This window comes from Miscanthus floridulus, chromosome 5, assembly GCF_019320115.1.
Source record: "Miscanthus floridulus cultivar M001 chromosome 5, ASM1932011v1, whole genome shotgun sequence".
Taxonomy (NCBI): domain Eukaryota; kingdom Viridiplantae; phylum Streptophyta; class Magnoliopsida; order Poales; family Poaceae; genus Miscanthus; species Miscanthus floridulus.
Window position 1 is genome coordinate 133,702,479 of NC_089584.1, and position 14,191 is coordinate 133,716,669.

Sequence of the window (14,191 nt, forward strand, 5' to 3'; positions counted from 1 at the left end):
CATATGACTATTTCTGGCATGAGAATTTGGAAGTTATTTACAGTAGGAAATGACAAAACATGTTTACTTACCCTCAACTGGAGGTCAAAGACGAAAGCCTGGTTCAGCAGCCTAGACCATGACTTCATCAACCGACGAACTCTGGCTTATAAGCCTAGAGCTGGGTACTCGGTCCAGTAACCGGGACGACGTCATCCTCCTCCACTTGTAGGGCGCTCATCATCGGCGACTCTGGGGTAGGAGTACTCAGTGCAGTAGTGCTTGGGTCACTACTTGTGCTATGCACTCCCTCTTCAGAAGTAGCCCCCGTGGGTTCTAGATTGGGCGGCTGTCCGAGCATCAACAGGACTGTTCAGGGGTTCGGAAAATCATTTGGAGAGCAAACATGGAGAAAACAGTTCGGAGAAACATCATGGCGATTAACGAAGATTGGAGAATATTTAGAAAAAATATTAATGCATGACTTAGCTTTAGACAGAACGACTGGTTGGCGGTGTATGGCGCTATCTGGTCGACGAGAGGATGGACGTCTTCAACCTGGTCAGCGAATCTGCCCCTCAGGGCATGTTGGTAAGCAACGGCGATGTTGGTGAACCCAAAGGGTAGGGCCGTAACCCCTGGAGTTTTCCGAGCAGCCTCCGATAGATCTAGATCGGAGGGTGGTCAGCGCTGAACCAGAGTGTCCAGAGCCAATTCGGCGATGGAGAGGCAATCGACGAGCTTTAGACCGACCCGATCGATGGATATGATCAGATCGTCGTTGTTGATTTGCCTCCTCTGGTAGCGAGGAAACAGGCGGCGAGTTGTTGATGAAGGTGACCTTGGAGGTGGTTCCAAGATTGGATCTGCTGTCGCGGGGGCTGATGTAGCCAGCGATGAATCGTCGCCGTGGACCGGCATGGATCTCCATGAGATTGATGACGAGAATGCACTGTTGATTTGAGGTCCATCTGGCTCGCCATGGATCAAGCGCACACCCCTACCTGGCACACCAACTGTCAACAAAAGATGCTCAGCAGTCCACCGAGGGGTATCCCATAATGGTAGATTTGTCGTAGAGGTAAGCGAGATCAGGAGCGAGATGGTAATACAATCACCAAGACACAAGATTTAGACAGGTTCGGCCATCGGTATGACGTAATACCTACATCCTATATTCTGATGTATTACATTGAGATGTATGGATCATGTCCACTAGGGGACCCCTGCCTCACCTTATATACTCTGGAGGTGTAGGGTTACAAGGAAAGTAGCCTATTTGGTATTATACAATATCTTGCGGTGCACGCCGAGCAGCACCGTGCACGCCTTGATCTTGTGGGCTAGGCCACCTCTGATGGTGCGGCCCATGTCTTGTCTTGTGGATACCAGGGGCCATACCCCCACAGCGATAGATGTGCTTCATCTCCAACTGGTGCTGCTACCTGTGGCTAGGGCACCTCCACCCTTTTCACAGAACCTGGCTACGCAGGTTGCTCTGCTTCCCCAACAACAGACGTCGGACCCTGTGCCTAGGGCTTTTCAGTAGACCCGGGTGGAGACATAGGCCCGCTTACCTGGCTTTTTTCCACCCGATTACCCTTAGTTCATGGGTTCTCTTCAACCCGGGGCTCCTCACTCTGTCCCCGGACACTTAGTGCCTTTTATACCCTGGAATGAGCAGCATACAAGTGATGTCCGGAGAACAAAATTAATATATAGAGGAATTTTTTGACACTTACTTGGCACTGGATCTTTTCTTCAGGGTGGGCTTGCCTAGCAACATCCCACTAAGCGATCCACCAAGCTCCAGGCTTGATACAGATGCTGACAGCACTGAGTCCTACTGATGACTCGTAGTACAACACTTTGTCCAAGCGGGATATCGTCACCCTAAGTTGGCACCCGGGTGCTCCATAGGTCTGGTGGCGACATCCTATCAAAAGCAAATAAACATTATCAAGCATACCTATCTCAAGAATTCAGCAATAGAATTTTACTCAAAAAATACTTATTGTCTGACGGAAAACGAGGTGTCTTCCTCCTCTTCTACCTGTTCCTCAACAGCCTCCTCTACAGTAGCTATTCACGAATTGCATTTAGCATAAGATAACAATCAAATTACACTGAGATAGTTTAGACATCTTTTACCTGGTCTCAGTGTGTAGGCTCGACGGGGCCTTTTGGGCACTGTCCCGCCCCCAGTGGCAACATTGGCCTCCAGCGACCGTTTCCCACCAGTGGCTCCCTGCCTGGCACTTAGGATTGCTTGGACTATGACGACGTCTAGGTTATCTTCAGACTTGCCCCTGGCTTCTCGGTACACAGGGGAGGCGGAGGCGGCGCTTCCTCCAGCAGCTCTATCAAATGTCGCTTCGCTTCCGCCAACTCCTCTAGAATCAGGACATGGAGGATGAGCAGGCAAATCATTGAAATCTCGCCCCCAACTCCAGCAATCAACACATAGGAGTTAGTTTTCCACAGTATTAAGATATTTACGAATTACAATGTCAATATACTTACAGCGGCTGGCGGATTCTGACAATCATGCTCCGGGTATTGGTATGGTATCACCTGTACCGACGCAAGCACGTTCTGAATTCTCTCCAGAACTTCACCTTCCATCAGTTCATCAGTAGTTACCCAGGCTAGGTCCTCTGGGCCAGTGTACTCGAACCCGTAGTGGATCCTCTCTTGCAGAGGTTGTATTCGATGTCTAATGAAGCTGGCAAGTACTCCAACTCCACTAAGGCCTTGGTCCTTCATGGCTCGAATTTGCTTGAGGAAAGGACGAATACCCTCAAGTTCTGTCGCACTCAGCGTCTCCTTATCCCAATGATTGTTGGGCACTGGCACGGTGTCGCTATGGACTTCTAGGGGGGCCACATGTTTCTCGCATAAAACCACTCAGCTCTCCAATTCTTCACAGAATCCACCAGAGTATAGTGGATATACTCGTTATTCCTCCCCACGCAAAATTGAATACCAGCACCGCCCAAAACGCTTGGATTTGTGGCGTCCGGGTGCGCTTTCAGTTCGAAGAAATAGCGGAAAATAGTGATGGAGGGGGGAATACCAAGGAAAGTTTCACAAAGATGAACAAAAATCGACAGATGCAGGATGGAGTTAGGGTTCAGATGGTTCAGGGTTATGTCGTAGTAATACAAATACCCAGGTAAAAATGAACAAGCTGGCAACCCTAACCCATGCTGGATGAACGGAATAAAGAGCACAATTTCACCTGGCTCAAGATTGGGAATGCAGTGCTCACTAGATGCCTTCCATTCCCGCAGCTTCTGGTAAGGGAGATAGCCCTAATCGCGGAGCTTCTGAAGGTGTTTCGGCTTTGTGCTTGGCGCCGGCCAGATCTAGGCGGCGGTGGCCATCTCTAGCACCTCCAACGCCCTCTTCTCGGCAACCTTCTTGGTGGCATCACTCAGGTTGTTGCCCTTACCCATCAAACATAGCTCTTTTTTAGATCTAGGGTTTAAGGGAGACGACGCTCACAGCAGGCACGGGGGCTTAAGTAGAATGTGGAATGTGATAGAGGAAAAAGACACACTGGGTGGTTACCTTTTATACAGGGATTCCACTACCGCGTGGCTCGATAATCACACCAATGGGCGCGACGTTTCGGTTTCCCTTCTATTTTAATGACGTTGCGCGGTTTGATACGACGGTTGCACGCCTTTTCACGATTTCCCACGCGTCAGAATGCGTCCAAACTTATCCGTTGGATTTCCTCCATCCGGGTACCGGCCATGATATGATTATCATCTATACGGCCACATCGTGCAGTACACGGATGATTTTGCAGTACTTGGACAATTGCTTGACAGTATGCACTACACAGCGCAGTACTCAGATGAAGATTTTTATTCAACAACAGTTCCATGGATACAAAGTTAAACACTCTACAAGATTCAAGACCACTTAGTATAAGATTTTTTTAGTCGATAACAAAGACAACACCTACTCGGATATAACATAGTACTCATACTCTAAGTGCTTCTTAGTAGGTACTTTTCTACCTGATGAACCTAGATCTAAGAGAAGAGTCATGCATCCAGGTAGATAACTGAAGTGTAGTGTGTCCTAGTCTAGAACCTTGTGTAGACTGTCCGGCTACAAACATTTGTTGGCCACCTACCCTTGGGATCATAGCTACTACAATAGGAAGCCTGCAGACTAGTATGCAGGATGAGCTACTCGCACATCTTGCCACCCAACTGACGCCATTTGTACACATTCAGGTCTGGGTACGACCCTTCATGGACAGATGTCAACAGGCACCCTAGAAGAACTAACATGGGACTACTGGATGTGCCACCCCACCAGCTGTCACAAGATTTCTTCTAGTTGCATATCTAGACTACTATATTGTGCACAACTGCGGGCTTAGCCTACCTCTAAACCCTCTCACAAGAATTCTTCTAGTCACTACAGCTCTTGGCTATGCCAACCGAGTACTCCTGGGGGCTGGTCTACTTCGCTCACCACCATATTTACAAGCTACAAATTCTGAGCCACTTCGCTTCTTCTACAACTGAGGTTCAAGTGCTCGCTAGGGGGTTTTTATAGGCATTTTGACGACGTCTATAGACTAGGTTCACGCGGAATACACCAACAAACTACGGACTCCTACACAGGTTCACGTGCTCCACTACAAGGGTACAGTGCATCCAACTACACCTTTTCCAGTGTATAGGCAGCCTTTTTCTAGCACATGTGAAGTTATAGTACACCCGGTAGCATATTTGATGGCATATTCTCATGGATATATTGAGGATCTTTGGACCAACAGTACTAAAGCTTTGCATGTGATTTCGACAGGTCCTTCCTGCTTCTGTACAAGCAGACATGGCAATAATTTTTATTGGCACTCTCATCCTCGAGTATATTGTTTTCAGATCCTTGTTTTGAGTACAAGTACTCGGACACAGGCTCGGATGCTGCAGGGTACATATCCTCTACGGATGTTTTTTCTTTTAGACCCTCTAACTCTTTGTTTTGCAAATAGCAAGAGGCTCGGGGACTACACTCAGTGAATGCACTTTCCTGAAAAGTGCATGTCACCCGTAGGTTTTACAGAACACCTCATGGCTTCACTCACGAAAGCACTCGGATTACACTTGTTTCTACTCGGCAAGATCAGGAGGAACAAGAAGGCTTTTGAGTTCAACCATGACATGCTCAGGGGCTTGACGGACCAGGGTCCTAGGGGTTCCCCATGGGAGTTCTACCCGGATGGGCCCTGGGATGGCCCATGATCTGTTGAAGCACGCGAGACAATGTGACGTGGACTTCAAGCTATTCCAGATCGACTTAGTCGGCTTACTATGGAAGCTAGATTCTATAATAGTACTATGACTCTTCTCTTATAACCGACTAGAACTAGATACGTGTCCTTACCCTCTCCCCTATATAAAGAGAGGTACGGCGCACCCTCTTTAACCTTAACAATCATACCAATCAATCCAACACAAAAGGCTACACGCCGACCGGGCGTAAGGCTATTACTCGACAAGAGGGTCCAAACCAGTATAAATCGTTCGTCTCTTTGCGTTTACTGTCGAGTTCTGCGTACGCCAAAGCCCTTCGAACATCGTCCCGTGTAACACCGTGATGAGTTGCCGGTCATCAAACACAGACAACAGTAGTTGTCTAGTGTTTATAATTTTCTGACAAGTCAGAGCAAGTGTTTGTACACTCTATCCACCCTATCAAGACATTCAATATCACATCCGAGTCTAGGATAGACGCTACTCCGGATAGTTTATTCACGTGAGGTTTAGGCCTTAGAGTTTTGAGAGAATGTGTTGTTGCGTCCTTGTATCTCGGAGTTTCAGAGCGCTTGAGGTATTTGCGACCTTCCAGTGAAGGCGTTGTGGCCTTCCATGTGGAGACCCTCAGTTCAGTGTGTGAAGCGACAGCTCACAACTGTGCAGGAGAAGAAGACCACATCCCTTGAATGGAGAAGCTTCGTAATGTACACGGTGTGTCAATGTGACCGAAAGAGCCAAGTGACAGTGGTGAGATTTCGTAACACTGGCCTTTGGTTGGTCATGTCTTGTGTAGCAGATCTAACACCCTAACCAAGAAAAAATTGTTGACACAGAACGTATCTTAATAAAGCTCCAAACTAAAGGATGTTTTCAAGTTATAAATCCAACTAGCACTACTTTATGATCTATCAAGTTACAAATGAAAGATGATTATTAATCTAAAGGATCTTAGTTTTCTATTCACCCTAAAAACTTTAAAGCTATAGACACTATCCGGGTCGGAGCTAGAGACGGAGCCGAAGCAGCTTATCCCTCCTCTGTTGTCGTCACGTACAACATCCTCTTGACGCTGAGTTCTCTGCCACCCGGCAACTTACAACATCAACGGAAAGCAGGAAATGATACGGTCCGGTGCAGCACGGGAGCGTTGCCAGTGGACGTCTCCACTCTCCACTCTTGTGGCCGGTAGGGCCCCGGCCCCCGGGCATGAAAGAAAGCATGATGATACGGCGGCACGGCAGTGTCGGCCTCCTTGGCCCGCGCGCCACATTGCGGAAAGCAGCACTGATGGCCCCCGGCCAGGCTTTGGCTTGTTTGCGGTGTGCGCCCGAGAAATTCCCTGCGGGTCAAAAAATGTCGCTGCCGCCTGGGGAAAAGCCAGGCCAAGGCCGGATGGAAAGACAAGAGAGATATTTCATATATCGATCGAACGGGACGCAACACGACGCGCTTCGGTGATGCATGCTTCTGGTGCTGAAAGACGAGAACACAAGAAGATGGGTGGACGGAAAATGCAACTGCTGCAAGAGATTTTTCTAACGAAATCACACGGGAGAATATACGGAGTAGACGTTTCTTCTTGCCGATTGCCTAAGCCCTTGTTTCGCCTGCCTTAACTTCTCTGAAGGGCAATGCAACTCGGTGGGCAGTAGAGTTCATACGGGTATTGTTGTTGTTCGAATAAAATCCAGTGAAATCAAAATTTAAGGTCCCAAGATCCACGTACATGGTTTGGCCAAACTTTAGAGATGCAGAGGCTGCTTGGATGTCTTGCCAGCTAATCAGCCTGTTCGCTTGTTGGTTTCAGCCAGCCCAAACCAGCCAGTCAACAGTGTTTTCCTCTCACAATAAACCAGCACCAGCCAGTCCAAACCAGCCCAGAAACCAACCAGCGAACAGGCCGAATGTATATAATCGAGAAATCAGAATTGAACAAATGATTGGATCCTGAGCAAGCTTGCCTCGTAGCCTGTGTGAGCAAGATTTTACCTTGCTCTTCTAAGAGAGCCAATTTGGCTCGCCCGAGCAAGCAAGGCAAGCCTTACTCAGCCAGGCCAGGCATTTGTATGTCTGCATAATTGCTTGGGATGCAAAAGCAGCTTGGGAGTCTAAGGCTATCTCCAACAACAACACCCAAAATACAAGACATATTCGTCATTTGGGTAGCGCTACATGTAAAAGGTTCAATACCTATTCGGCATCTTCTCCAACAACAAGACTCAAAAGAGAATCCTTTCTGCAATGGGTTTCTAGAAGAGATGATGCCCATATTTGGGTGTGTGCCTCTCAAGCAACCCAAAATAGGTCTTCTGTATATGTACTCTGTTGGAGGCTGATTTTGGGTCTCTTGCTACCCATTTTGGGTTTAGGTGCCCATATAAGTTCCTTGTTGAAAACGGTCTAACTCCCGGGAAACAAAAACGAAACCCATTTCTAAATAGCCAGGCTCCCATGATACATCATATTAATAAGCAAATATGATATTAATAAATAATCAGCATGTTTTAAGATATATTAATATATTTTAAAGTAGATTAAGACTTAACATGATGAAATTAACTAGTACATAGTGGATTCAAACAAATAGATATTATTTTGATCAAAGTTCAAGAAGGCGCTAGACGCTCTCTAGGCGGTGACCCATAGCCTACGCCTAGGTGGGCCTAGGCGAGCCTAGGCGTTTTAAGGTGTTTTTCTAGGTGGTAGCTAATACATGCATAAATACTTAAAAGAAAAAAAATAGCAGATCAGTGGTGGAAAAATAAGAGAAGGCCCAATAACGGCCCAAGTCTCTCAAGTCCGGTCCAGGTCTTATCCTATCTTCTCTCAGCCTCTATTCCCGTCTCTCTCCCTCCGAGCCTCTGCTCGTGCTCGCCCGTCACTCGCCCACGCCGCCGCCATCGCCTGATGCCCCGATGTCGCCTCCTTCCCCACCGGTCGTCGCCGCCGCCGACGACGTTACCACCTTCCTCCACCGTCGCTTGACGTCCACGCCGCCCCCACTTGTCCCTGCTTTGGCGGATCTGCCCGCCGCCACCGCCTCTTCCCCCACCGTCCGCCGCTGCCTCATCTTAGCTCCTCTCCCATCGTCTCCCGACCTCCGCGCCGCCCCCACACGTCCCTGCCTTGGCGGATCTGGCCGCCTTTATCCGGCAACAGTTGGGCAGCCGCCTAGGTACCGCCTATCCCCCTAGGCGAGGCGGTACCCCGTCGCCCAGCGCGTAAGCGCGCCCAGGCGACCGCCTAGCGTCGCTTTTTTTAACATTGATTTTGATACTTGTTTTTTCATTTTGAATTTAATATATGATGTATCCTAGTACAGCCAATCAAACAAACGGTATACTTAGCATGTTTTTTTTTTCTAGAATACAATGAACCAAACAAGAGTAGTTGCATCTCTTGGGCCTATCCCTGATTAGCCTGGCTGGTACGGGCGTCCTCAACGGCAGCTAGCAAATCGCTAGCGATGTGGAGGTGAAAAAGAGTATAAAAAGAGAAAAATACCAGTTGCACATCAGGATGAGAGAGAGAGCGTATAGCGTCAGAGACTGTAAAATTGACCTATGAATTATTACGAGAGAAAAACATTATTTCGACTAAATAAATAAATTAAATAGTATGGATTATAAGATAAGCCCCGAACCCGTGCGAGCCTACCGCTTCGGCAGTCGCTAGCGAGTTCGTATTCTCGTCCACGTGGAATAAAAAAGAATATTTGCTGGCAACGTCGCCCACCGTTGCGGGCGCCCTACGGAGTATATGCGAGTCAGGCTCCGTTGAGCAGGAAACAAACAGGCTATAAAAACAAAACTGCTGCCATTCGTAGAAAAGAGATGCGGTCTACCAAAAGAAGAGGAAAATAATAATACTCTAAGTAACAACGATGTCTGATTAAAAGGACAAGTAATTTTGCTTGCAGCAGGAACCTGCTGCTGCGCTGCATGACATGATCAAGGACTAGCACAGCTACAAGGAACTCACGGAGTCACGGTAGCCACTGCCCACTGGCCAAGGATCGGGCAGCCAGCTCCATTCCATCAATCCTAATGACCGATATGATATGAGCCAAACAGCATGACAAGAGATAGTCTCAAGGTTATCCCATGATAGCAGATCCCAAATACGCTTCTACAGCAGTTACAGAATATGTACATGCATGCACTGTGGCTGTCAGGGCGTGTTTGGTTTAAGCCTCCTAAAATTTAGTGATCTAAGGCCATGTTTGTTTTTTATAGGGTTTCTAAAATTCTTGTCGCATTGAATGTTTAGACACATACATGGAGTATTAAATATAGATTAATTACAAAATTAATTACACAACTTGTGACTAATTTGCGAGACGAATCTTTTAAGCATAATTAGTCCATGATTTGACAACCTATTGCTACAGTAAACATGTGCTAATGATAGATTACTTAGGCTTAAAAAATCGTCTCGCAAATTAGCCTCCATCTATATAATTGGTTTTGTAATTAATCTATATTTAATGCTCTTTATTAATACCTAAATATTCGATGTGACATAAATTTTAGGAGCGACTAAAGAACCAAACACCTCCTAAATCAGTTTCTAAAATTTAGTCATCCCCTGTTTGGTATAATAGACTAAAAGAGACTAAAAGATGTCTTTTAGTCCCTTTTAGTCAGGGTGTTTGGATCCAAAGTAACTAAAAGGTGCGACAACCTGACTAAAAGGTGGGCTTTAGTCATATTTAGCAACACTTGGGTGACTAGTTGGTTAATACACTTTTTAGTCCCATTTAGAGGATGTTTGGATTCAGAGACTAAAGTTACAGCCTGCTCGCTTGTTGGTTTCAGTCAGGGCTTATCAGCCAGCCAACAGTGTTTTTCTCTCACAACAAACCAGCACCAGCCGGGCTTATCAGCCCAGAAACCAACCAACGAACAGGCTGTAAGAGGTATCATATGGATGTCATATCGAGTGATCGAATAGTAATAATAAAATAAATTACATAAGTCATCAATAATCATCGAGACGAAGTTATTAAGCCTAATTAATCCGTCATTAGTATATGTTTACTGTAACACCACATTGTGAAATCATAGATTAATTAGACTTAATAGATTCGTCTCGCAAATTAGTCTCAATCTGTGTATTTAGTTTCGTAATTAGTCTATATTTAATACTCTAAATTAGTATTAAACGTCCGATGTGATAGGAACTAAAAATTAGAAGAGAAACCAAACACACTTTTAATCGTAGTGTTTGGGTAAAAGTGATTAAATAGGACTAAATGAAACTAGATTTAGGAGGTGAGGAATGATCCAAACGTAACCACGGCAGAACATCTAAAAGAGTTAAGAAACGTCCAATCCTCAGATAACTGTTCCCCTGCGGCTGTTAACCTAGGAAGAACTGAAAGAGTTAACAGACGTCCAATTCTCAGATAACCAGAATCACTGGAAGATATGCAAACGAATAACCTATCCTATTGGGCACTTTTTTTTTTGTGCCTACCCTGAATTAGGAAAAACAGGACATATTCTCTGCCGAAAGAAGGGGACCTCACAATGCCACTCGTCCAATTCATCCGCTGGATGACTGCGAGTCTCTCCTGACCATTCAAAACTTGTCCTGCAGCCATGGATTTGGAAGAGTACTTCAACACAGTTCACCTTACAAATGGGCCCATGGATTTGGAAGAGTACTTCAACACAGTTCACCTTACAAATGGGCCCATGGATTTGGAAGAGTACTTCAACAGATGAGCATGAGCAACATCACATAGGAGTATAGGACATAGTAGCTGATAGCTCACGTTCACAAGAAGACATGGATACATCCATATATTCAGAGAAACAATACAAAGATGACCATCATCACGAAAGCACATGTCTCGATCGAAACAGAAGATAGGGTCAGAGCATCCATAAGGAGTAGGGCAAAGATTTCAAGGACCAAATCTGAACATGTCAAATGTACTCCAACAGAAAACCAGCTTTGAGTCAACATATTATACTACACAGAAGACCGCAATACATCAGATGAGCAGCAACCCGGCCAAATCCGTGTTTGTTTTGGCCAGTATTAAATCATAAACAAGGATCATGTCGACATCACAACATTCTGCTTATCTTTGAGTGCCTTCTTCTTGAATGCAAATCAACATCTAAACAAGGACTGTCATCGGAAGACAGGCAATTGGTATGAAGCATGTAGTATTGCAGTCACAGGCCTGATTACAATGTGTAGGGTATCATACCACTAGTGCTAGTCTAGTGCAGTAAGGTTCTAGGAATTTCCTTGTTTGCCTTGGCACATTAAGAAAATTTTGAAAATATATGTAGCGTATACTATTTGCTGTCCAATTCAACAAGACCTTGGAGGAGGCACTTCACTAGTGATTGAGGTTGGCACATTTTATGGACAGCCCAACTCTAGAAAAAGGATCAGAAACCCTGATTCTAAAGAAGCGATGCAAAGTTTGCAACTAAGAATTTTGAAATTTTTCATGTACCCAATCTGGAGCAAACAGGAACTCCGGATGAAAGTAAAAAGCTAGGAAATTGCATTCCTAAACTTTGACTCACTTATACACATCAGCAGCCTAGGACTAAATACAGTTACTATCAGCTAGCACAACGCCACTAATATAGATCAAACTAAACTCTGAATGCGCATTTGCCATATCCAAAACCAGCCCATTCTTAGTGATAGACACTCAACCAAATATGGAACTTATGCAAGTCCAGGAAGGTGAGAACGACCTCTGAAGAAACTCAAAACAGCAGCAGATTAAACCTGAATTTGTGAAAAGGTAAACATGTACCACTGATATAATTTTCTTGCCATTCATTGTCGTCGTCGTCATATAGCAATACAATAGATCAGATCAAACTCACAATAGCAGTTCAACCAGTGTCTAAACCTTGTAACATCAAAATTCAGATGGATGAATGCAATTGCAAAGACAAAAATGCTATGCCCAAAATTTAGTCCAGATTCTATAGTAATAGTAAGCATGCAGAGTATAGAGCCACACCCTTTCTCGTTAGTCTTCGAAGGCAGACACCAGCTCTGGGACCGGCTCCGGCACGGTAGGCAGCACCGGGTAGTTCCGTGAGAAGCAGGCATCACATAACTCATGTGCTTCATTGCCGTAGATGCTATGGAGCTTTTCGAGCGAGAGGAAGGCAAGCGAGTCGCAGCCAATGGTCCTCCTCACACCCTCGAGGTCCATCCTGTTGGATATCAGCTCGCCTTCGCTCGGCGTGTCAATGCCGTAGAGGCAGGACCCGACGACCGGGGGGCTGGAGATGCGCATGTGCACTTCACGCGCCCCGGCATCGCGGAGCAGGCGCACAATCTTGCTCGAGGTGGTGCCGCGCACGAGCGAGTCGTCGACGACGACCACGCTCTTGCCGGTAATGACGCCGCGTACGGGCGCGAGTTTGAGCTTGACGGCGAGGTCACGGATTGCCTGCGATGGCTGGATGAAGCTGCGGCCGCTGTAGTGCCACCGGATAAGGCCTTGCTGGAACTCGAGCCCCGACGCCTGCGCGAAGCCGAGCGCGGCATAGAACCCCGAGTCAGGCACGGGGATGACGACGTCCGCGGTCGGGGCGGGCGACTCCTCGGCGAGCGCGCGGCCGTATGCGCTGCGGCGTTCGTGGACGGCGTGCCCAAACACGACGGAGTTGGGAAGGGCGAAGTAGATGTGCTCGAACACGCATGACTTGCGCGGGCGATGCGGGACGAGGCAGGCGTAGGACACCGACATGTCGCGGCGGTCCACGACCACCACCTCCCCGGGCTCCACCTCGCGCTCATAGGTGGCGTCGATGAGGTCGAGCGCGCAGGTCTCCGACGAGAACACCACGGCGCCGTTGGGGCGGCGGCCCATAACCAGGGGCCGGAAGCCGAACGGGTCACGCACGGCAAAGAGCTTGTCGGCCGTCAGGAACAGCAGCGAGTACGCGCCGGCGAGGCGCTCGCAGGCGTCGCAGACGCGCGAGAGCAGCGGGCGCGAGAGCGAAGTTGAGATGAGGTGCAGGATGACCTCCGTGTCTGACGAGGTGCTGAAGATGGAACCCTGCGCCTCCAGCTTGTTGCGCAGCGCCTGGTAGTTCACGAGGTTGCCGTTGTGCGCCACAGCCAGCTGCCCGAACCTGTACGCGGCGAGGAACGGCTGCACGTTGCGCCTGGAAGAGGCGCCGGCCGTTGAGTAGCGCACGTGCCCGATGGCGGCGTTTCCGGGGAGCTTGGCGAGGCGCGCCGGGTCGCGGAAAACGTCCCCGACGAGACCCAGGTCCGTCACTGAATTGAGCTTGCCGTCGGCGTCCGAAGCAACGATGCCCGCGCCCTCCTCCCCGCGGTGCTGCAGCTTCTGCAGGCCGAGGTAGCAGAGCGACGACGCGTCCGGGTCGCCAATGACTCCGAACACGCCGCACTCCTCTCGGGGATGGTCGTCGCCGTCCGCGTCGAAGGAAAACGGCGTGACGCGGTCAGGGAGCAGAGCTCGCGCGGGAGTGATACGCGCGGCGCGGTGCCGCAGCTCGAACAGCGAGGGCTTGGTGGAGCACCTGAGCTGGTAGTGGTGGCTTGTGGTCGGCGCCGCAGCGGCGCGGCGGAGGAGGGGGGAGGAAGGCGTGGCGGTCGTGGCGGCGGCGGTGGCGGCCATGCGTGGTACGCGGCGGTATGGGAGTTTGGGCCTTTGGGGCAGGTGAGGGCTTTCGAGGATGCCCTCCCGAACGCACGTGAAGGGGCAGGATTTAAGCAGGCGGGCGGGCGTGTGGATCTGTATTTCGAGTTTCAGTTCTGGGCTGTTAAAAAAAATACACATCTCTCCTTCGGAGAGTTATTTTTTAAAAGTTTAATTATATATGGTAATATATATAACTACTCGTATTTATAATGTATAATAAGTGTTATTATATTAATCATAGAATATGTTTTATAATAAATTT

The 14,191-nt window shown here is 48.0% G+C and overlaps 1 protein-coding gene across 1 annotated transcript; it reads right to left on the reverse strand.

Moving 5' to 3' along the window:
• Positions 1-12,020: 12,020 nt before the first annotated feature.
• LOC136453680 (amidophosphoribosyltransferase, chloroplastic-like) lies at positions 12,021-13,987 on the reverse strand. The gene has a single exon (XM_066454238.1). It carries the CDS (start codon positions 13,903-13,905, stop codon positions 12,277-12,279), a length of 1,629 nt encoding a protein of 542 aa, XP_066310335.1. The 5' UTR covers positions 13,906-13,987; the 3' UTR covers positions 12,021-12,276.
• Positions 13,988-14,191: the final 204 nt, after the last annotated feature.

Excerpts from the sequence above, each read along its gene's own strand:
- LOC136453680 (XM_066454238.1), bottom strand. The coding sequence starts at position 13,905 with ATGGCCGCCACCGCCGCCGCCACGACCGCCACGCCTTCCTCCCCCCTC.